This window comes from Pieris napi, chromosome 13, assembly GCF_905475465.1.
Source record: "Pieris napi chromosome 13, ilPieNapi1.2, whole genome shotgun sequence".
NCBI lineage: Eukaryota > Metazoa > Arthropoda > Insecta > Lepidoptera > Pieridae > Pieris > Pieris napi.
Window position 1 is genome coordinate 2,813,821 of NC_062246.1, and position 24,166 is coordinate 2,837,986.

A 24,166-nucleotide genomic window follows, 5' to 3' on the forward strand; every position below is an offset into this window, starting at 1 on the left:
TTCAGATTTTTTTTTTTAATTTAAAATATCGCCTATTGTTTTCAGTGACCGACCCTTGTATCCTCGGGGCCCTGGTCTGAAGCCCAAAAAGCCCTTAAGTAGATCCTCCCCTGCGTAAGGTGTAGGAAACTCTATACAATTTCAAATAGTTGACGCCTGATTTATTTTAAATATTTTCGTATGGCTACATAAAAATCTCTGTATCCTAAATATTTCATATCTCACTTAAAATATGTCCCGATACACAAAACTTCTATTTAATTAAAGAAAAACGAGTAAATTCTTAATCGTGTATCTTCTATGATACTTCTTGCATTCTAAAAGTAAATTTGTTTTCTTGCAATACGACAATGCACAGATTAAAACACAGAACACAGTTGTCAATTTTAATCTGTACATTGGAATACAGTGGAAAAATAACACTCTGTGGTCTATGATTTCTTCAACAAAGCATCCACATCTGATATGGTTTACGTGGGGCATGTCCGTGATAAAATCTCTTTTTCTGCGGAGACTCGCTGCATCAGTTCCTCAGCCCAGCGATGAGCTGTCCGGTCTACTGTTGAAGGGACTGTTAGGCATTGCATGCCTCCGTACTCACAGGCGATCTGAAAAAAGTTTTTATTTTTTCAAACAATAAAGGTACTATCCCCTTTATTCATATTTAATAAATCAAGCCTAATTGCATTCTTTTGACTAACGTACTCATCTCTTATTCACAGCAACGTAAACGCGATTTGACAGAAAGAGACGAAACAGTACTCTAGTTAATTTAAGATTTAAAATTTCTTTCAGATGTAATCTTTTAATCTATGTTAAATTCCGTTATTTAAAAAATAAAATAAATCAGTGGAGCTACAACCTCTTGAGGTCTGGGCCTCAGATTTCTGAATCTGTTTCATGATTAATGATTATTTTTAAATCTAATAGGCTAGTAGCCTTGACATGTCGGTTTCCTCACGATGTTTTCCTTCACCGTTCGAGCAAATGTTAAATGCGCACATAGAAAGAAAGAACATTGGTGCACAGCCGGGGAGCGAACCTACGACCTCAGGGATAAGTTGCACGCTGAAGCCACTAGACCAACACTGCTCTAAATTCGGTTATTTACTGCACTGTAATACTCACTCGGTAGTGATGCAACAATGCCCTTTCAGATGGGACGCCCACGGAACTGGCACCAGGAGCGAGTTCCCATAGAAAATGGTTCCCCAATTCAACTGCGTCATGAGGTCGTAACGCGTACTTGCTCCGATTCTTGAGCGCGTGTGGCGCCGCCCAGCGACGTGTTTTGCGAGATGTAACTAATGGCGCGGGGGCTTCTACGTCGTCCTGTAATTAAGACATTTGTTATAAGGAAATTTAATTTCGATTAATGAATTTTTTAACGTCAATCTCAAATACTCCGCTGTCTAATATGTATTAAGATAAGTCAGCGATTAACTTAAAGCATCGAAAAACTCTAACAACCTTGGTTTACGTAGTTCGCAAGTGCTTCTGTAATCTTTATATATATAATTCTTCTGTGAGCGTGTATGTCACTGAACTTCTCTCAAACGACTGGACCGATTTTGATGAAATTTTTTGTGTGTTTAAGGGGATCTGGGAATGGTTTAGATTCACAAATCAGCCCGCCAGATGGCGCTGCAGTCGGTACTTTCATACTTAGCTTTACTAATCGCTTGAAATATCATGCAGGACAATGTTTGTCGGGTCCACTATTCTTTTAATAAAATAAAATAAAAAAGATACTTTTATTTCTTACAATATATATACATTTTTAAGAAAATAAATTGCACTAATTTTTTTTTTTTTTCTATTTTTATATTATTTTGCAAGAACCCTTCCGCAGGTGAAGGCCTCCTCCAAGGAACTCCAGGTATCTCGGTTTTGGGTGAGTTGCATCCAACTCGAACCAGCCGTTTTACCGTTTTTAAAAAAAGTAATCTTTTATTGGAGCATAAATGATATTCTTTTCAAAATATGCTCGTAATCCGTACGCAGCATAAAGGTCATATTAATATAGTTAAAGTTCAACGCTTTCTTAGTACCCTGTAATGGTCTACACTTAAATGCTTGCCTATCGCGAATTCTTCCTTTATTCATTTAAGCTTGGTTTCTAGTACCAAGATACTAGTCGTAAATGCTACAAGTCGTATATTTTCTGTGGAGAGCGCATTTGGTCGTTCTTTTTTGAAAAAAACATTTCTCATAGTTGTAGTAGTTCCTAGATATTTACGTATCGTATTTCAGTGTAGGCCGAACGATTTCTTAAAGGTCTAAGGTTACACACTCATATGAAAACTTCTCACAACATCTTTCCTTCCAGTGGCTCCAGAGTTACTAGAAATAATTTTTTACGCCCTAAATGCCTGGTAATATATTATCTACCTATAATAATACACTCTTAAAAATTAAATAAAGATTTATTACATTTTTTAATAGAGGCAATATTAAGAAATAAGCTTTACCTAATTTAAATCTTTTTAGTACTTATTTTAGCTTGTGCTATAAATTTTTGTTATTAATGTGTATACAATACTTGTGAAAACCTTCCTACTAAAGTTCATAAGCATAATTCTTAGTATAATAAAAATAAGTTACGTGTAAAATTAAATTCTGTAAATACGATAAATGTAAGGCAATACTAAATTACCTCCCATCGTAGATAGAAGAACGCGTTCCTAAAGAGGAATGCTGAGGGCGCCTTTGAGGGAGGGTTGTACGCGGCTCGAAGGGCTGTTAGGAGGGCTACAAGAGTCCTTTCCCTTCGAGGCAAAATCACTTCATCAACATCAATCACTAACAGCCACCCCGCTGATGACATTGACCGGTAGAGACAATCGTTGAATGCGGCGAACTGGCCTTCCGTCCTGAAATTTATTAAACCTTCTTAATATCAATCAATCTATAAGAAATACATTGAAGCAATAGAGAACATTAAAATAATGTTTCTTAAGCTTTAAATGTTTCCGAAAGTATAGTGGATATATGGATTTCTGCAAGTACAGACAAACCGTTTACGACGTTACGTCGTTCGGTTCAAAGATACTTTATTTCTCAAATTACATTCACTTAGCGAGGAAATTTAGGGTAAGTTAGTTATGTACATCGTGTTATGAAATGATTTAAACAAACTATTTATAATATAAAATATTAGTTTCTAACAATATATACAATATTTTTTACAAAAGTGCAGGTAGGCCACAATGAATAGTAATAATTTCTAAGACTCGTTCACAGATAAATAAATGCTAGATTTTTGATGTTTTGTTTTACATAATATTTATTCCATTAATTTATATTCAACTTTTACGATTGTTACAGATATTCTATATATGTGTGTTTTTATTTTTGTTGTTTTATAGGTATTTTGTTAATTATAATATGTACTTTTAAAAGTTTTTTAAATTTGTAAAAAGGTTTTATTTCTTTTAAACTACCGGTTATATTGACTAAAATCAAAGGTCCTGGCTGAATTCTATTGTATTACGTACTTAATAACAACGTCATCGGCTGTTATTACTTTCGGTTTTTTACGACAATATGAGTAGTCCCTTCGATATATGATTCGATATAGTCGATAACATGATTTAGGTTTTCGTTATAAAACACACTATTACGCATAATTGACACCAGACACCATTTCTTTATATTATTATCAAACAGTTTAGGCATCGTTTAAAAAGTTAATATGTTTAATATTTATATAATATATGACAGATAAATTATTTTTTATATTTTCTGTGTCCAAGACCGACTCCAACTAAAATGCAAAGGATAAACAAAGTGTATCTATGTAAATCTTTTGTTTAAAACACTGCTTAAATATGAGTGTTGGATGAAATGAGAAATTCAAACTACGTACCTGATTTCAATTTTGGAAACAATAGGCAGTTTCCATGGCAACAGAGTGACCAATCCTTGTTTTCTATAATGCTCGAGTAGGCAAGCGACTGGTGCGCTTAACGACTCGTTGTACATATAGAAGTGACTCGCACCAAGTAGCCTGTTCAACTCAAACCATTCCATGAGCCACTCGTCCCGCGAGTATGAAAAGTGGAATGGTTTAACGCAAACGTGTAGTGTCTCCTGGAAAAAGAAAAAAATATATTCGATAAAAGTATTTTGTCGGTCGTACTACACCTGTAGCTCTACCGTATATTTAAACAGGTATTTGCGCGTTTTAAAGTGAAACTTTTATTACATCGTCTCAAACTTTTTCGTCTGTGTGTTGCATGTCGCGTGACGGTCGGCCGCGGATAAAGTGATAGGCGCTCGTCATAGCAGCCAAGGCCAATATGGCGTCGAATATAGTTCGCAGCAGCTGACCGTGTAGTGTATAGACTATTATTTAATATGTGTACATAATCTAAATAATTGTTAAGTTTTATGTATGTCGTACTCTCTAAGACACAGAGTTCAATAAAAATATTAGTTGGAGACTTAGTCTACTTTTATTATTTCCCATTATCATTCCAATTTTCCAAGTATAAATTTCCAATATCCAAATTTTTTTAGTTAAACGTCTATAATGTGAAAAAAGTTTCACTTTTACCGTGGTCTCATAAAACCACACAATCCTTTTTTCTTTATAGAAAATATGTTGTTTTGTATATTATTTTCGTCTAACATAAACTTATAATATACTTTTTTGTATGTAGTGGTTAAATCAATATTCATTAAAACAAATTTATATATATTATAGTAATTATATCAATAATAATTACTGCATATAGTATAAAACAATATTAAAGTAGATTCTTTGATAACACAGATAAAAATCATTTAGTTTTATGGCTAACAAAGGACGGAAATTTAAAAACCGTAATTAAAACTGTCAGAATAAATTGGGGTAATTAATTTGGGCTGTCACGTACTTTAGGGTTACCAAAAATTGTATTTTTTATATTTATACCTTTATAATAGAGGCATACAAAGCTCGTGTGCTAATATTCCAATGCCTTCAGACTTGCTTCAAAAATCTCCAAAGAAAAGGACTTATAAAATATGAACCAATTCGACAAAGGGTCCTATAGTCCCTGGTCGTTCTTACCTGTATAGGGGACACACACAGAAGAACTTTCAGATTTTATTAAATAACGAAGGTCTGGCCGTCGTGGGCTCTTAGGCTAGTAGACTTAAATCTTAGCAATCTTCAAATAGATGGCAATGTTTTATAGATTTTTTTGGGGTGCAAACGCGCCTATGGGACGCCCATAAACGGCATTCATCGCAGTACATGGATACCCATTCTTATTAGGCACGTTGCCAGCCTTTGAGAGGAGAAGATACACCCAATCATTCAATTAAGTTTGAATAGTTGGGTGTATCTCTCAGGGAAGATCCCCACCGAGAGTCGATTCCATAGTTCGTAATCCTAATTCAAGGCTTAATAATCGAATTAATGTCTGGCAAATTAATTTTTAGTTTTTCCTATCTTTAAATAACATAATATTAAAATTACAGACATTATAAAATACTTTGAAATTTTTATAAAAAAATACAAAAAATCGCGTATGGCACATAGCATTGTCAAAAATGTCTGGCAATAAAAAAAGTATGTCAGGTAGACTTATTTAAAAACGAAAAATTACGCTTCTTGAAATGCTTTTAAAATCCAGGATTATTATCTGGACAGGTAGAATGCGCAGTAGTGAACGCAACCGCTACCGCCATCCAGATAGCCCAGACTCTTACCGAAAGTGCAAGAAGGAAGACATATCACGAAATCAGCTGACCTGAAATTCTTTCTCGAAAACGTTGCTAGCTCCTGTACTATAAGCCCAGTACAAAACACTACTATAAACCATAATCACCTCAATCCCGCTCTTAGGCTCCGTGTCAAGTACAGTTAGAAGGTTGGTAGGAGCTCTGTTAGGAGATACGGCAGCTGCTATTGATATAGACGCGCCAACTGTTTCGTGCGGCTTCACTCCTGTATCGCGAAGAAGACAGAGCACGTACGTGGCGCTGTATTTCAGGTTCCAATTTTCTCGGATCGGCTGAAAAGACATTTCGAGAATTGATTTAACGAGCTACTTACTGATTTCGTGACAAACCCTGGGTATGAGCCAATTATCTCCGAAAGATTTTTCAATTCACTATTGCTATTTTCTCGTACGGAGAGGATTTCGTGAGAAAATAATAAAAATAAACACTTTATTTAGTGACAGTGTTGGCCTAGTGGCTTCAGGTCGTAGGTTCGATCCCCGGCTGTGCACCAATGGACTTTCATTCTATGTGCGCATTTAACATTTGCTCGAACGGTGAAGGAAAACATCGTGAGGAAACCGACATGTCTTAGACCCAAAAAGACGACGGCGTGTGTCAGGCACTGGAGATCACCTACTTGCCTATTAGATTTAAAAATGATCATGAAACAGATTCAGAAATCTGAGGCCTTGGCCTCAGATTTACCTAAAAAGGTTTTAGCGCCACTGATTATTATTATTATTATTTAGTGACACGTGAAAAAGGGAAAAGGTTATAAATGAGCGGTTATATTACTAAGAGTAGTTTCTTCCAACAACACACTTGGGCCGCGAGGTGAATTATGGTCCTCTCGATTAAAGTTGTTGCAGAAGTTCTCATAAATGCCTTTAATTATACGAATACCCTACTTGGTCTGGATCTAGTAGAACAAGGTTTCTGGACCCAATCCAGGATAAACTTAACACGCAGTAGGTCAAGAGCACTCGTTGTGTAACTTGTATATGAATTTTTGTGAGTGGAAAAAACGAAAAGGTATGTATCAAATAAAGTTAAAAGTTTAATTTGTCGAGATTTTTTTTAAATTATACATTTAACATACTGTTAATACATGGTTAAGATTTTGTGTTATATTGCTAAAAAAGTAATCTTTTAGTAGCAGCACCGGTGTCGTAAATATTGTCGCACTGGCGTCGGCAATATTGTCGGTAATGTAGTAAGCTTGTAAAGGTGGGTATTTAGTTTAAAATACATATAAGATTAGAATAAAGGGCGATAATGTTGGCGCTTATGTTGTGCTTCTAAGCCGGTGTTTATGATGACGCCTGTTTGGCTTACAGCGGCCCTTATGGATTAGTGATTATTAGTCGAAGCTCCACGGTATGTAAAATGTAGTAGCAATGTGATAGTGGGCCTTTATTTTATTAATTTATATAATCACGCATTTTTCCCGAAGGGACACACTCTTTCTACGGTCGTCACATAACTCTCGCGGTCATCCACATTCTTAACATTGACCATGCATGCTCGTGGCTTAGGGAGCGTTCAAGTATTACGTAACGAATTTGGGGTCCTTGTAAAACGTTACGATACGGGGCGGGGATTCAATTACGCGTTATTGTTAATATTATTTATTTATTTATTTACACTTTGTTGCTTAATGATATAAAAATTTAACAAAATTACAAGTAAAGGAAAGGTAACTGGCGGCCTTATCGCTTTCGAGCGATCTCTTCCAGGCAACCACTGTGAGAAAAGAAAATGGATTAAATTACATGAGGTAGGCAAAAAGTGCAAAAATACATGTATTACATATACTTGTAAAAGAAAAAGAAACTAAAAAGGAACAAAAAAAGCAAACTAAACTAATAAAGGATACATTAAAAAAAACAGATTATACTAATAATAATAAAAAGTGCACATGAATCATTTTTATTTAATTTAAGATCAGTCTATCTATCTATCAGTATTATTTTCGACTTTCCAGGTACTTTACACCACATAATGGTAATTTTTAGGTGTAAAGAGCCACTAGGTGGTCACGAAACGTTTTACTATACTTGGGTACAGAAAAACGTCACGGCGAGTTACAGGGGGGGAGGTCAATAATCTCCAAAAATTGCGTGACGTAATACTTGAACGCTCGCTTATGAGTACTTTTGACCTGTCATCTGGGTCCTCTATTACCACGATGACTAATGTATAACTAAATAGAATATAATACGTATAAAACAATTGACAATTTTCTACATATAAAAATAAAACACGCGTAAAAATCTCTGTAAAATACCGCATACAAGAAACACGTGCGAAGTAACAAACACTATATTTATGTTAATAAAATTAATGCCGGAAATGTCAACCCAGGAAAAAAACATTATGGAAAAACCGGGAAATAGGTACATACCTTAACTCTAGCTTTGAGCGTAAATGTGCGGTTGTCTGACAGCCACATTCGACAAACAACAGGATCAGCGCCGCGCGTTTTCGTAGCAGCAATGACGCGTACTGCTGGTACAGTTCGACGCTCCACGTAGGCGGAGTACACGTAGAATCTAAACCTGAAATTATTAAGGTCAAGGTCAAGGTCTAAGTAAAAACAAAAAAAAAATCAATGGCGCTACAACCTTCTTAGGCTGTTTCATGATATTTTTTTAATCTAATATGCATGTAGGTGATCAGCCTTCTGTGCCTGACGCACTTTCGACTTTTTGGGTCTAAGGCACGTCGGTTTCTTCACGATGTTTTTCTTCACCGTTCGAGCGAATTTTAATTGCACATATAGAAAGAAAATCCATTGGTGCACAGGCGGGGATCGAACCTACGACCTCAGGGATGAGAGTCGCACGTTGAATAAAATACACACTAATATTATAAAGTGGAAATATTGTATTGTCATTTGCTTTGAATCGGCTCCAAAAGTACTGGACCGGTTTAAATTCTTTAGAAACAAGTGATGTACTACAGTTTTATAGAAGACATCTATACGTCTACAAACCCACGATCCCATATGTGTGTATGAACTAAATCGTGCGTGGTAGTTAAAGTCCTTCTAAACGGCTGAACTGATTTTTATGAAGATTTTTGTATAGTACAGTACCTACACAAATAAATAACCTGTCGTGTGAAACTGGGACCGAAGTGATATCATACCTATAAAATGTAATACAGATAATTTTTTAATCAACATAAAGTAAATCTTACGTTTATTTAATGAAAACTTGAAGATTAGCGCCTTTGCTTTCTCTCTGGGTTTTTATTAAAATCCTTAATGAATTAATAATTTCATATTTTATTAAGCTTGATACTTACTACCAAATGACTACTTTAGCCTTTCTCATAATATATTATATTATCCGACCTAATTAAATAACAGTGCCCTGGTGAATTGAATTAGTCACGCCAGGGCACGTCTAAGGCTAGACCTAAATTTAATTAATAATAGAAATAATTAATGGGGTTCTGTCGTCCGCCATTCGGTGCACATGTTCCAACCACTTGAGCCTGTTGCATTTTATGAATTATACGATTTGAGCGTCGTCAAGGATGTTATAAAGTTCGTTGAAGCGTATACGCCAAACACCGTCTTCGCAAATATGGCTTAAAATTATTTGAAGAATCTTCCGCTCGAAAATAAGGAGAGCAAGCTCGTCCTTCATCCTACGGGCCCGGTAGTTACCGGGCGAGTACTTTTATCTTTGTGCCTAGTTAGGCACAAAGATAAAAGTACTCTAATCGTATGTATAAATTAATAATCTAATACCTCCATAGAATTAATTAATAACAAATTACTTGTAAGGCCTAACATCATCTATTGGAGAATCACATGTATCTAAATTGTATAAAGATACAAATATTATATAATCTGTATCGGTATTTTTTTACACTGTCAGCCTTCCGTGGCTAACAAGTTTTTATGGCGAGCCTTTTTAACATTTGTGTTTTTATGTTTTTCGCGAATTCGAAATTGATAGTGAATAAACTAATTAAACATTTGTGCATATTTTTGGAAGTATTACCATATATATAAATATTATTTAATTTCTTAAGTAGTAACTTTTTGGTGTGTTTCGTTACTGTACGATTTTGATAATAGAACAAATAATCTACATAAATGAAAATTCATCGCAAAATATGTTGCTAAGCAAAACTCGAAGACGACTGGACCAATTCGATTTTTTATTTTCTAATCCTTGAACTCTGAGGAGAAGAAGTTGGAGAGAGAAGTTGTAAACATAACTTTAAAAAAATGAATGAAATAGTAGTTAGTAGTAGTTTATATAGTACTTAGGTTTTTATTCCGGAAAAGCGAACAGTCTATTTGGTAGTACAGCAATATGTTCCATATGTTGGTGTTGGTATGTAGCTACTAAAAAGCGAGACTAAGTAAAAAAACATATTAAGACGAAACAAATTATTTAAATGAATTTGTTATAGTTAATTTATATTTGAAGATAATGCATTGGTCGCGGCAATATCGGCTACTAATAATACTACTTGCCATTTAGTGTATACTTGATGGAATAAATGTAATATGAAATAGTAAAGAAGCACGTAATTGAATTTCCCTCATGGGGTTTCAGTATAATTAGTACGCTCTGAAGTTTGATTACTTCCAATAGTATTGCATCTGCATTTGCATCTCTGATTTCTTCAAGTCTTGATATTTAGGTCCTCCAAAATTATATATAATATGCATGTCACACACCGGTTTTAATATTCAAAACACCACTCGTAATTAATAGATTTGTCTTAAATGGATTTATCAACCTTTTGTCTAAAAAACACCCTTAACTTTTAGTAATAATCAGAGCAGTGACCTCTTACAGGATATCAAAATTGTCGTCCCTTACTCATTCCCTAGGTTTAAAATCAACAATATCTTCCAAATTCCTTCTGCCGAAACCAACCTAGGAGTTCAGGCACCTCTCGTTCGAATTCTTCGCGATTTTAACAAATTGAACACAGCTTATCCGGAGCTGAATATATTCGGTAGTGGGCTGATCGGTTTTAGAGAAAGCATTGTGGGGTGCCTTTCTCGAACCTAATTTCGCTGTTTTGCTGATGATTTTTCTTTTTTTTCTGCTTAGTGCCAACAAATTTCTGTAATTTTATTTTATTTTAATGTGTGTTTGTATTATCGTATATGTTTTAATTGTATTTTTTTAATTTCTATTAAATTTTTTTTTTTGAGAAACTTATGCTAACATTAATTGTCACACATTTTTGATGTAAGATTTTGTAAAATAATTAGTAAATTTAGGACTGTGTGTGATGTCGTAAACTTAATAACTAAATAAATAAATAAATAAATAAATGGTATTTAGGAATTTGGAATCGGAAGTAAGTCGCTTCATGACTTAGTTACTAAACAATGGCATGAATCAAAGGATTTATTGTAGTTTTTAATTAAAAATCTAACCGAATATACTACAAGGTCACTGACAAATATATTAAAAACTGTGTGAAGAATAAAAATAAATAAAACAGTATTAATTTAATATATTTTTATATTACACATTCAAATGTTTTTTTTTTAAATAAATTTACGTTGTCAATCATTTGCAAGAAACCGTCATAGGTCATCGTCAGATCATTTTACGCTCCAACTATTTTCCATTAGATGACGTCAAAGCGACGGGAAATGGAAAATACGCCATCAAATGATAGGAAACTTGGAGGAAATTGTTGTTTTCAACTGAAAATGAACTTCTAAGCATAAGAAAAACATAAACGAAACTTTTCCGACGTCAGCATTTCCTAATATCCGAGTTCCATTGTTGCTTGTTGGATTCTTTCATTCAGGTCGAGAACACTTGGGTTATAATGAGACTACTGACGAATATTAAACGCGGAAAAAGACGCTGTATAGAGCTCGTTAATTCGGATGCAATTCATTCATTGGCAACAACTCAATTTCAGCAAAAACAAAAGAATGGGAACTCTATACAAATATTATATACTAAACGGCTTTATAATACGAATTATATAGTATCGCTTTTTGTTACCATGGTTACGTATAAAAAGGTAGAACCCCTAAGAGAAGATTCAGTCAAGTCTCCTAATTACACCCATCAGTCAACTCCTTGCTAAGCTCGGCTCGTTTTATAAGGCTCGAAAAAATTGTTCGGATGCGCTAATATCTTAACACAAAATATAATTATGTAATAAACCAGGCTTAGTTTTTATATAAAACTCTTATGTCTATTTCTATGAAATCTTGCCAACTCTTGGCAAACTTATACATTGATTATGAAGATTATAATAAAATTGCTACTTAAATGTCACAGGCACACAACAAGGCACAGGCAAATAAAAAATAACATTACAATGAATATAAAACCTTAAACAAGAAAATAATTAATAAATCTGAAGTTCCATAACGTATACCAAATTGAGTTTGCGTAACTGTTAATTCAACGGTATATGCCAAAATTATAATTGCGCAACTTTCTAGGTGTTCACTTTGTAGGCACCTTCGGACTTTTGTTTCACCACCAATAGGTATTTTCAAAACGGCCTTTAATAGAACAAACTTTTGTTGGTTGGGACGATATACCTCTACATAATAGCTACTCGTATAAGTATATGAATGAACTTCCTGTGAAATAAAACCAACTGATACGATCTGTATCATGTCAAAAGATAACATAAAGCGTGACAAAGTGTCATATACAATGTAATTACCTATCATTAGTTGTATGTAATTATAGATTTTTATAATTAAATAACGCACGGAGAATATGTAGCTGCCGGTAGAGGTATTTTCAAACCAATGTAACTTAGGGGCCTTCGAAAACAGCGCACACTGAAAAGTCGGCAATACAAAGACAGTCCATGGGTGGCGATTAGATCTTTATTCAAACTGCCAGCTCGTTTACATTCCCACAAAAAAATATGGCTAATGTAAAATGTTTTTAGCAAAAACGCTTAGTGTAACAACTATATATAACGCTATATATTAACCATGTGCCGTTGAACAACAATGATTACACTCCTTACAAGCGTTTTAAATATCTTGCCAGTTTTCATTTTTTCTATTGCCGTAATTTGCAGTAAATATTTAGAGTTAATTAATTAAATCTGTCGTTCATAACTTAAACTTATTGTACAATAAGCAACACACTCTAACTTTGAATATTCTTTTATACCCATAACGCAGTTATAAAATCTATTAACCACAAAATCTATTAAAAATGATGAAAAACATTTCCGTGATTTTTCAGCTTTAATAAAAGCCCCTCTCGTCACGTGTAGAGAATAGATTGATGGCTGCCCGCGTACACCGATAAATCCTTTTATAAAAAAACTCCACCGCAATATTGATTTCAGTTGAACATACGAATATAGAGTTTTTATCAAGGGCTTATAAGCTCTGTGAGCCATATCGTAGTTTTTTTCAGACTTAAAAGGCCGTGTGAAATTCCTTCGCTTGATGTTTTAACCTGTGCAATATTTAATCGACTGTTAATTCGAAATGAGGCATAGGCATATGTAATTAATGATCCTATTTTATAGGCAATTAGGTGTCGACGCTTACCACTATGATTTGGCATTCTGATAGGGAGGGAGCTTGTAGTTTATTGTTTATCAGAATGCCAAATCATAAAATGACTGCTTCACGACTGATTTGAGCGTGACCACCGCTGTGAAAACCGCTGTGTGAGTTTGAAAAGTGAGTTACAGAATCGCAAGGCTGTATGTGAAAAAGATATTGGAGTTGCAGTACGTGAGTCGTCGCGCTAATCTAACCGTATGGTTATTTCGATGAGCACTTTGTGAGAACCTCATAATTGTTGAGCACAATCGAGCACTTCATCATACATTGAAGTAGAATTTATTAATGCACAGCCGGAGTTCTAAGGCACTTCAGTATGTGAATCGTACGATTAGCCTAACACGTCCTAATTAATGACAGGGTTGTATGTGCTATTATTAGTCAGATTCATATAAAAGTTGAAAAATAAAATACACACTAACTAACCTAACCTAACCTAAAAATTTCAATAAAACAAAATAAATAATCTAACTCCAGTGAGGAATAACCAAAAGAAAGGGTCTATTTTAACACTCGCCATATATAAATTAGACATAATATAAAATACCTATTTCCTATATGTGATCTAATAACTTCAAGTGTGTTCGATTGTCTTTCGCATAGCAACGTATAAATGTAATATTTTATACATCAGAAGGGTCGGGAAACGGCATAAGCTACTTTTATCCCTGAAAATATCTCAATCCTTTGGGAACACCCACGTAGTTAATATCCGTCGGTTAAGTTCCCTAGTTCCAACACAACTAAAAATACTATTTCATTTGTATAGGGAAACGATTGTTGTCACAAAAAAATCTATCACAATATTAAATTATACACTTATAATAATAGTATTGGCCTCAGATTGCAACTGTTTCTTTGCTCATATTTATTTTATGGAAGGTGATCAGCGTTCTGTGCCCAATACATGTGGTCGGATTTTGGTTTTTCTTTAGTTGTATATTGGAACCCCGGCATCGTGTGGAAACCAGCATGTCTTAGACCCAAAAAGTCGCAGGCTTGCGTCAGACACAGAAGGCTGATCACCGACTTGCCCTTTAGAAAAAACAAATGATCCCGAACCACTGGTTTTTTCTTTCTTTTTTTATTAGTTGCATGTAATTACAGGTTTATTCTCGACCTCAGACCAACACAGCTCGCTAAAAATACTACATTATAATAATGTTCAAAATATAGCAAAGGTCCATACCTACTATTGAAATATATAAGTCCATTGAGGACGGCTAATTTCACAACGCTATGACCCAATTAACGCGGGCGAAACTGCGAGGTACATCTAGTTTGTCAATTAAATTATGGTTTACTAGATTAAGACGCCAACGTTCAACACGCGAAACAAGACATATTTAATGATTGTGTCTCGTATCGTATTTATGTTTTAATTTCCTAAAGTACACTGTAAACTCTTTATAACAAATTTCAAGGGAGCGAGCATTTTTGTTAGTTATAGGGAGCGAAGAATTAATGTGTATTGAGTTAAACCTAATAAATTTAACTCATTTTACGTTATAGAGAGTATACGTTGTAACGAATGACGTTATAAAGAGTTACTGTATTTAAATAATTATTATTATTATCTAGTGGTACAACGCTATTTGGGTCTGCTTCGGATTGCATCCGTTTCGATAGCCAACGTCGTTTCGCCTTAATATGACTTTTGCGTGAAAACTTCTTTAGGATCGTCGTTATTTGAAAGTCGATGGAAAGAAAAGGAGACAGACACATCTGTCTGTCGCTTTTTCATCAACTTTCAAAATTTAATTACTTTAGTTTTTATCAAAATTAAAGATTGATCTTCTTAATTATAAATTTGAACTTAAAAGTTTAAATTTATAATTAAAAAGAAAAGTAATACTAATACTACATTAAGATAGTGAAAAAAGTCTAATTTACATAGTATTATTTATAAAAACTTTTTAAATCATTGTAGTTTTTATCAACATTGATATAAATTAAAATTTAAAAAAAAATTGTTGTTCGTCTCATTAATTTTAAAAACCATAATTTTTGAAGGTTTCACTTCTACCACGTGTGAATTGCACACAAGTTTTTTGTATTAGTTTACTCACCTACCTTTTTAGTATACCAACATATGGAACATTTTGCAACTCTATAGAGACTAAGTTTTTTCCAGCTCTTCTCACCATAAAAACCTTCCTCAGAGTTCAAGGTATAAGTATGTCAAAGGAATAAGTCAACTTTAAGCCGTCTTCAAGTTTTGCGCTTAGCAACGTATTTTGCAATTCATTTCTATTTATAATAAACAAAGGTAATCAACCTATTGTGTCTGAGACAACGAGTCAAATTTTGTTTTAAGGCACGATTATACACTAGATGTTTTCCATCAGAAATAAGGCACATAGAAAGAAAATTCCATTGGTACACAGTGATTCAAACACCGAGAGTTGAAAGTCTCTTATAACACTAGGCCAAAACTGCTCGAATGATAATAAAAGATCAGCAACAAAATTATTTGCGTAATAAAATAATGTAGAGAATATACTGTTCCCAAAGGGTATTCCTCAACCATAACACGAATTCGTACTTAACATTGCCGAGTAATGTCATCGCTCTCACGTCAAAATGATTACACCCGGATGTAGCGAGGGAAAATTATTTTCTATTTTCTCGATATTGGACGGGGAAATTACAATAGGGATGGCAAATGTGAAGATAACGTTTGAAGGTCACACGATATTGGATTTTGAATAACCCTTTATCACATGTTTATTTTACATTGATACTTGAATTTCCGAACATAGTAGAGCCATTAAGCATGTAAGGGAGCGTTCAAGTATTGCGTTACGCAATTTTTTAAGCTTATTGACCCCCCCCCCATGTAACGCGCCGTAACGTTTTTCTGTACCTAATAGTAAAACGTTTCGTGACTACCCAGTGGCTCTTTATACCTAAAACTTACCATTATGTGGTTAGCGTACTGGAAGGTCTAAAATAATATTAACAACGCGTAATTCAATCCCCGCCCCGCATCGTAACGTCTTACAACCCCCCCCCCCCCCCCCCCCCTTCCAAATTCGTTACGTAATACTTGAACGCTCCCTAAGCCACACGATGACATTAAGCAGAACCTCGTTTTTTTTGTTTCTGGTTTGCACGTGGCGTATAGCGGTTCAGAATGTGACCAGCGCAACAATATTAATTACGCGTAGACCGCTAATGTTACCTTCAAATGCCTATGGAATACTTGTTGTTTCAAGTTGTACGGGGGCATAGCCTCTCCCTATGCAAACATTTCACCAGCATTTAAGCCCGTGTTCTAAAAGGTGAATAAAGCTTTTAATTTCAAATCCGAGGAAATGTATTTACGCATCCCCTGCCCCTGAAAGTTTCAGGGTCAGATCAGAATCTGCTATTCAGAGACTGGGTGAGCAATTTCCACTAAAACCACATGTAGTTCCTACAAGGCCACGTTACAGGGGCTCCGGGGTCGCTCTCGCATTCTACCGGGGCCTCAACGAAAGTTTGAAGAGCTGTCATACCCTTGTTTCCGTATGAAGTTTGATGTATTTGACAGCAGTGAAGACTTGATTGTTACTTGAGATACGGAATAGAATATGGACCAGAAGAATAAAAATAGATTTACCATAAAGTATAGAACTGAGCCACAGACTTGTGTCAAGTGGGTAATTAGAATGATATGACACTAAACATAACCTTTGTGGAGCAGTCTATTTTAGTACAAAAATTATTAAATCTTACGACGATTTAAATAAAATGTGGCAACGCGTTTCTCTCGAGTTATCGTCTAGGCACTTTAGATGCAGTCAGTCGAAATGCATTGAGATGTTTTCGAGAATATATTGTATATTAAAACTATGTAGTCACATATTTACATTTAAAATCTATCTCCGACTAATATAGTAAAACAATTTGGAATTAAATGTAAGTTAATTCAAAATTCAAAAGTCATTTATTCATCGAGGTACAATTTGTACACTTATGCATGTCAATTTACGCTATCTCTCTATCTTATAGCGGCATTAGTGCCTGCACATTATTATCGTCTATGTATTCTTGAACTGTGTGATATCTTTTTTTATGAGGGCTAGTTTAATGTAAAGTTTAAACTTATGTAGCGGAAGTTTGGTTACATGATCTGGAATTTATAATAATGTAATTTCAATAAACTCAAATAAAAAACTTTAATAAAATACAATAGTACGAGTACGTGTTTTATTTAAATTGTTTCTTTCACACATTTTTGTACAAATAAAAAAATAAAGTTTTTTTACAAACATTTCATAATCTTTGTACTAAAATATAATACAGTAGAACCCGATCAATCAATGTACTTACTTCGATATTGTGATTGATGGCGTATCTAAAAATATGATCCCGGTTTGCAACAAATGCGCGAACTTTCACTCACTATACAATCTAAGTTAATTAAATTCCAAAAAAAAATTGACTTTTGACATTTTTAACAGGTTTTAAGTCCAACAACGCTTTATATTTATATATATAAAATTCTTGTGTCACAATGTTCGTTCCCATACTCCTCTGAAACGGCTCAACCGATTCTTATGATTTTTTTATGCATATTTAGTAATCGTCTGAGAATCGGCTATTATCTATATATTTCAAACCCCTAAGCGGTGTCCAGCTCAAAATTAGTTTTTTTATTCTTTAGACAATTTTTTTGTTTTTATTTTTTTATGATACATCATACAAAAATACATACAACCCTTAATTTTCACCCCTCTACAATCAACCCCTATTTTTTATTTGTAAATTATGACTTGAACTCACACACTCAATTCACAGAACAACCTTAAAAGTTTTCATTCCGGAAAACCGAACAGTCTCTGGGTCATGTTGGTATGTGGGTCGTTCTTCTTTTAAACCTACAATTTGATAAAGCTTTAACTCAATTTTTAAAATAAAAATATAAAGCTTTCTTGTCAGTTTATATATATATTCTGATAGCGGATTTTCTATTCTATTGGAAAAAGTGATTTGCCGAGATGTTTACAAATTTTTGTACGATTTTCTAGGCCTGAAAGAAAAATTCGACAAAAAAATTTACTATTTCGGCACGAAATCTTTTATTTTATTCTATCGAATACTCTTTGTCAAATAACTTGTACGTTTGTAATACATTAATTAACTAAATGAGCTTTTAGAAAACATATTAATATAATACATTTGTATGTATAAAATATGTTTTATTCGTGACCTAATACGACTCCGTCACATTTTCTGCTAATATAAATGTATTTTTTGCTATAAATCAATTTTTACTATCATTTAAAAATAAATACCAATATCACAGATAGCAATATAATCAAATAATATAAATATAAATTTTAAATGTTGCACTAGTCATAACAAAATATATAAAAGACAAAAATAATTTTCCTATCAGGAGACAACATCGTGACGGAGTTTGATATTCTAGGGGATACCAGGCTGCGTTTTGGTATAAAACAGGTTTATTGTTCTAAAATAATTTATTTTGTTGTACATCTTTTCAGTCTTCATCATTGTCATATAAAATAACATGAGATCGAACTTAGATAATTATTGAAATCACATTTGAGAACCTTTAGAATAAGAGATTCATATTTTAGTAAATTAAATGACTACTCATTCGTTTTAAGTAATTAAAGTCTAGTATAGCTTAACATCAAATTAACGTTTCCAAAAACATAAAATAAAATAATCATTAAGCCATTGATAGAAAGTCTTATTTTTCGAATATTGATAGTGGCTCTTCGAACTAGAAATATTGTCTCTTCCCTTTTTATTAACATTCGGAGCCTGGAGTGTTTGGTAAGAAGTACCGCAGACAGCAGTTTGATCAGTTGGATCTTTCGTTTTAAGCGTGGCGAAAGGCTGATCTTCATTGGTTGATTCATCTGGGCTGGATTATGTATACATAATATCGTAAAATCTTTTTCGGGGCATTTTAATTGTGTTCATAATATCAGTAAGCATGAAATCTTCCACATCATGAATTATATCGTCTTCTTTTTCGTTAGATAAGAACACGCCCACAGTATATATATATATAGGCAGAGGCTGATAAATTTAGAATAAGAAAACAACGTCGTAAGAACAGAATTGTTCACAGCAACAACTAAATACCCTATGGTTTAAGACGAGTTTCCGTGAACATTTGGTGGACTTGCTTTGTTCCTTTCAGGGGCACAATATTATTTGGAATCGTTGTTGCTACCTTTTCTAAGTCTTAGTCTGTCAAAATGAACCGTTTAAATTTGTTGGCATCTTGAAAGTGGATAAGAATTGGAACATCTGCTATAGTTTCCTCTACCTACTATGGCATCACCTTGGCGTTTCATTGTCCCTCCAACCATCAGAAGCTCCTTTTCCATGCCCTGATTCAAAGAAGTTCCAGGATATTTGGCGAAACCCATAATCTTCGAAAAAATTGTTTGCCATTAGGTAAACGTGTGACAGAGTTGACATGTGACGTAGGGGTAAAAACTTGTTGCTAAGTCGATAACATTTAAAAGCTGACATATAATTTATAATTTACTCATTGACAACAAAATATTTCTTATAACGTAAGAGTAGACAACAAAAAGTAACAATAATAACTATATTTTGAATCCATTACTTACGTGACGAAGCGGTAGCCGAATAAAAACACACACCTTCTGTCACAGCTTTCGAGCGATTGACGCGCTGACTTTTGATCTCAAAGGGGAAAGTGTACCAAGGGGGGGAAAGAGGTCTAAACCTTCAATCACAGGCCACAAAGACGAGCGGCACAAACGCGTATTTCGAAGGACAACCCACGTGACAGAATTTACAAAATAAAACACCAGGCAGTAGGAGACAAGTATTTGATATTTTTTAAATATTTTATTAAAAGTGATAAAAAATAATGGTTGCTATTGCATGATAGGCAATATATTTAGGAGCTATAAGATATTTTTATGTTTTGTGTCATCATATAATTTTTTCGTAATATTATGGATTAAACGCAAGCTGAGGTAGCGGGAGACATAGGGAATTTGTATGAGATACACTTCTGTCACGCGGATTTACTACTTTGTCACGTACTTTTACAATTAAATTATTCAATATATTTGTTATTTGATCGTGCATAGCCATTATGCATATAGTACAGTGCATGTTGAAATACAATTAAGAAAAAAATAATAGTAATTTCCTTGTTTATTTTCTCACTGATTGGTGGAGACAACTAATTGTAGGTTAAAAAGAAGAATGACCCATGTACTATAGAGGTAGGATAAGTAAAATCAAACAAACGAAGTTCGCGGGAGCAGCCAGTATTATAATTATTTTCACAGTGCTGAACATATACTGTCAACCTTGGTCAACCCATAGCGTAAATAATTATTAAACGTAATTAAATTAATAATTGTATTCACGCCATATATAATATAAAACTACTCAAACTAGGTACCATTTAACCTTAATTACCTGAAGTTAATCTAAACCCAGCCCGACTTACAGCTTTAATTATAAGTTTAACTGTGTTAATTCCAATTGAACGAATACTTAAACGAAACTAAATTGTATTTATTTTCGGATCTCTTTATAAAATTAGCCACGTGCTTTGAGACGGAACAGACTTCTCCTATTAAATACTCATTATGTAAATCTGTTGACTGCTTCTTTATATATTTTAAGTAACAGCTTTAGTGTTTTATTGAAACATTCCAAATTCAAATTCCTAATTTTTAACATCTGAGAATTCTGAATAATCATTATAATTTTGTCGAACTCTTAATGTTCTTGTTGAAACTATCATCGCATCGCGCTGTACGATAAAACAAAGCAGTGACGCTACAACTTTTTAGGTCTGGACTTCAGATTTCTGTATCTGTTTCATGATCATTTGTCTAATAGGTGATCCGTCTCCTGTGCATGACACACGCTGTCGACTTTTTAGGTCAATGGCAAGCCGGTTTCCTCACAATATTTCTTTCACCGTAAGACCGAATGTTAAATGCGCACATAGAAAGAAAGTCTATTGGTGCACAGCCGGGGCTCGAACCTACGACATCAGGTATGAGAGTCGCAAGCTGAAGCCACTAGGTTAACAAAGCTCCTCAAAGTAAACAGTTATTAATTTACCGAAAATCGTACTTGGACATCCGGCATACTGTCCAAGTTTTTTCAGACACATGGCTACCGGTATAATAAAAATAGTAAAGATTTGTTGGCATCTTTATATTCACGCACACGAATTCACGATATCATTAGTATAAATTACAGTAAATAAATACGAAATAGCATGCAGTAATAGCCATATTTACCAACGTTATTAATGTTTATTCGCTTTGATAGAGTTTGTTTTATTAAATTCTGAAGTTTTTTGCTGTTACTTAGAGTATGTGTACATATATGACAAAAACATATTATGTTTATTTTTTGTGTTTTATTGCTTCGATAGTTTTGTTCACTTATTAGCGAAGTCACTAAAGCTAGTGTTATGTAATCGCGATTAAGTGTAATATCTGATCTTTGTTTGCATTTTTGTGATTGAACAAAAATGCCATTAAATTAGATCCTTGCGAAAGTCCATTCTAGAATTATTACAAAGTAATCAAATAGTCTTTACCTAATTAAAAAATGCGACCAATAACAATGTTGATCCCTTTTCTCAAACACAACAAACTATACAACGATTTTATCGATGTCCACGGTACATTTATAATAATAAAGAAATAGACTTCTTGTGGTTTTTGCTTACTCAGCTGAGATACACATCACTTTGTTTAAGATAGCCGTGACTATAAATATAATGTAAGAAAAGATGTGCTATTTTTAAACTGACGTTTTATACCAGCTTACATATTTTATACAGCCGCTGCCTTCATAAAGTAATGTGGGCTTTTGTTTGTAGCTGAGAATCGTGTTTCATTTCGTCATTCGGTCCACAAAGATTTAATATTTCGGATGCGAATTTTCGTATTGTGATAGTAAAAATACGGTTTTCTATTTTAGGGAGAGTACCATCCTTGTAGGACTTATGTAAAAAAGGGGGCTGCTTTTGAATTGTTCTGTCTCTGTTTAGTATAAGTTGGTGGTTAGCTTTCTGTAGGTATACATTTAGTCGACTTTTGGTTCTAAGGCTAGGATTCGCACTCTTAACTACGCAGATTATCACAAATTAACACTTTTTATACAGTCTTTCGATGCACTAAAGCTTAAATTAAAGCTTTAAAAAAATACCAATGAAACATACAGAAATTTTGAGGTCAAGATCTAAAGTTTGTAGCACTAGATATGAAAGTTCACGAAGAAAGTACCAAGTGGCCATGAATAATTATTACTATGCGCACACACGTTTATATCTCATGTAATAGTCAAGGGTACTTAGAGCCATAGGATGTTCAATAAGATTTGCTGTCTCAATGGAATTTAATTAGTGTCTTGGAATTTGCATTTGACTCAACGTAGTTCACTGTTGACGAATATTGCCTCTCCCTTCATAATAAACGCGTGGGGGTACAATATCAAATGTGAATTTAGAATGTACCCAGTATTATCTCTTTGAGTATTCTAAGCTGAATATTAAATGAAAGTGGTCTTTGGTGGTTGTCTAATCTGTTTTGTACATATGATACTACTATTATGCACTAATAAACTGTAACTGATAGAAATGTAAGGGTGCGTAACATATTATATAACTTGTGTTTTATAACACGTCCACATTATGTAACCTTGTTATTCAACATTAAAACATAAAACGATACTGTACACATTAGAATAACAATGCAATATAACAATGTTATATAACCATTTTAAATAACAAAAGAAAAACAAAAAAACATAGATGCTGGGTTCGTCCTAGCATACGTATCAATAACATGTTATTATAACATGTTTTATAACATTCAGTGTCCACATTATCCGAAACATGTTGTATAGCAATGTTGTATAACATGTTATGTTATATAGTCTGTACGCACCTTAATGAAGCTGTAAATGAATAGGTTATTATTAACTGCAATATAGAGAGTGATTCTGTTGTAAGCGAAATGCTTATCGAGATCTACGACCACGTAGGTAGAAAAGATTTTTAGATACTTAAATGACTTAGTATGTTCATAGCTAATTTTAAAAGCATTATCATAACTTTTTGAAATATTTTCTTTATGTTGATTCGCCCTCGGAGAATTGTTTTTTAAAAGTTATATTAAAAAAAATATTTGTATGAGAAGAGAGTTGGCCTAGTGGGTGCCTCTTTGAGGTCGTACCTTCGAATCTGATCACCAATGGATTTTCCTTTTGGAGAAAAATATCGTGAGATTCTATGTAAAGTAGTAATAGTATGAGTATCTCCGTTCAATATTATTTTCTTATTTTTATATGTAGGATACTATTCTGACACTGGAATAAAGTAGCAACATGCCTAGACCCGAAAAGTCGACAGCGTGTCAGGCACAGTACGGCACAGGCTGCTCACTTGCTTGCCTATTATAAAAACAAATTACCACAAAATATTCACTGATTAGGCCCAAAGCTGGTAGGTTGTGTCTGTGGTTGTTTCTTTATATGTATTTACTTAACAAATAATAGCAGATATCACTTCAAATATGTATTTATTATTCTGTTTTACATTACCAACATGTGAACTTCACAAATTTTATCTATGTGGGCTTAACATCGCAGATAACATTTATCATCAAAAACGTTTATTAATTCCATCACCATGAAAAACATATTTATATCATAAGGTAGACAAATGTTGTGCCTTTTATATATGGATTTTTATATATTATAATTTTGATTCAATGCCCACCTTTGTTGCTCAATTTTATTACACGCTTTATATTAGCTTCACCTGTATGTATGTATGTATGTATGTAACCGACTCCTTCGGACTCGATTTTGACCCACTTTTAACGGACAGATTTAATTCAAACTTTGCGC

At 33.8% G+C, this 24,166-nt stretch overlaps 1 protein-coding gene across 1 annotated transcript in view; it reads right to left on the minus strand.

The window, feature by feature from the left end:
• Positions 1 to 403: 403 nt before the first annotated feature.
• LOC125055214 overlaps positions 404 to 24,166 on the minus strand; it is a 59,835-nt gene continuing 36,072 nt past the window's right edge. Inside the window, exons 3-8 of the mRNA XM_047657557.1 lie at positions 8,120 to 8,273; positions 5,820 to 6,005; positions 3,869 to 4,092; positions 2,657 to 2,873; positions 1,129 to 1,332; positions 404 to 608 (exon numbers count right to left, since the gene is read on the minus strand). Coding sequence (XP_047513513.1) covers positions 471 to 608; positions 1,129 to 1,332; positions 2,657 to 2,873; positions 3,869 to 4,092; positions 5,820 to 6,005; positions 8,120 to 8,273 — 1,123 coding nt within the window. The 3' untranslated portion in view covers positions 404 to 470. The remainder of the gene's footprint in view (positions 609 to 1,128; positions 1,333 to 2,656; positions 2,874 to 3,868; positions 4,093 to 5,819; positions 6,006 to 8,119; positions 8,274 to 24,166) is intronic.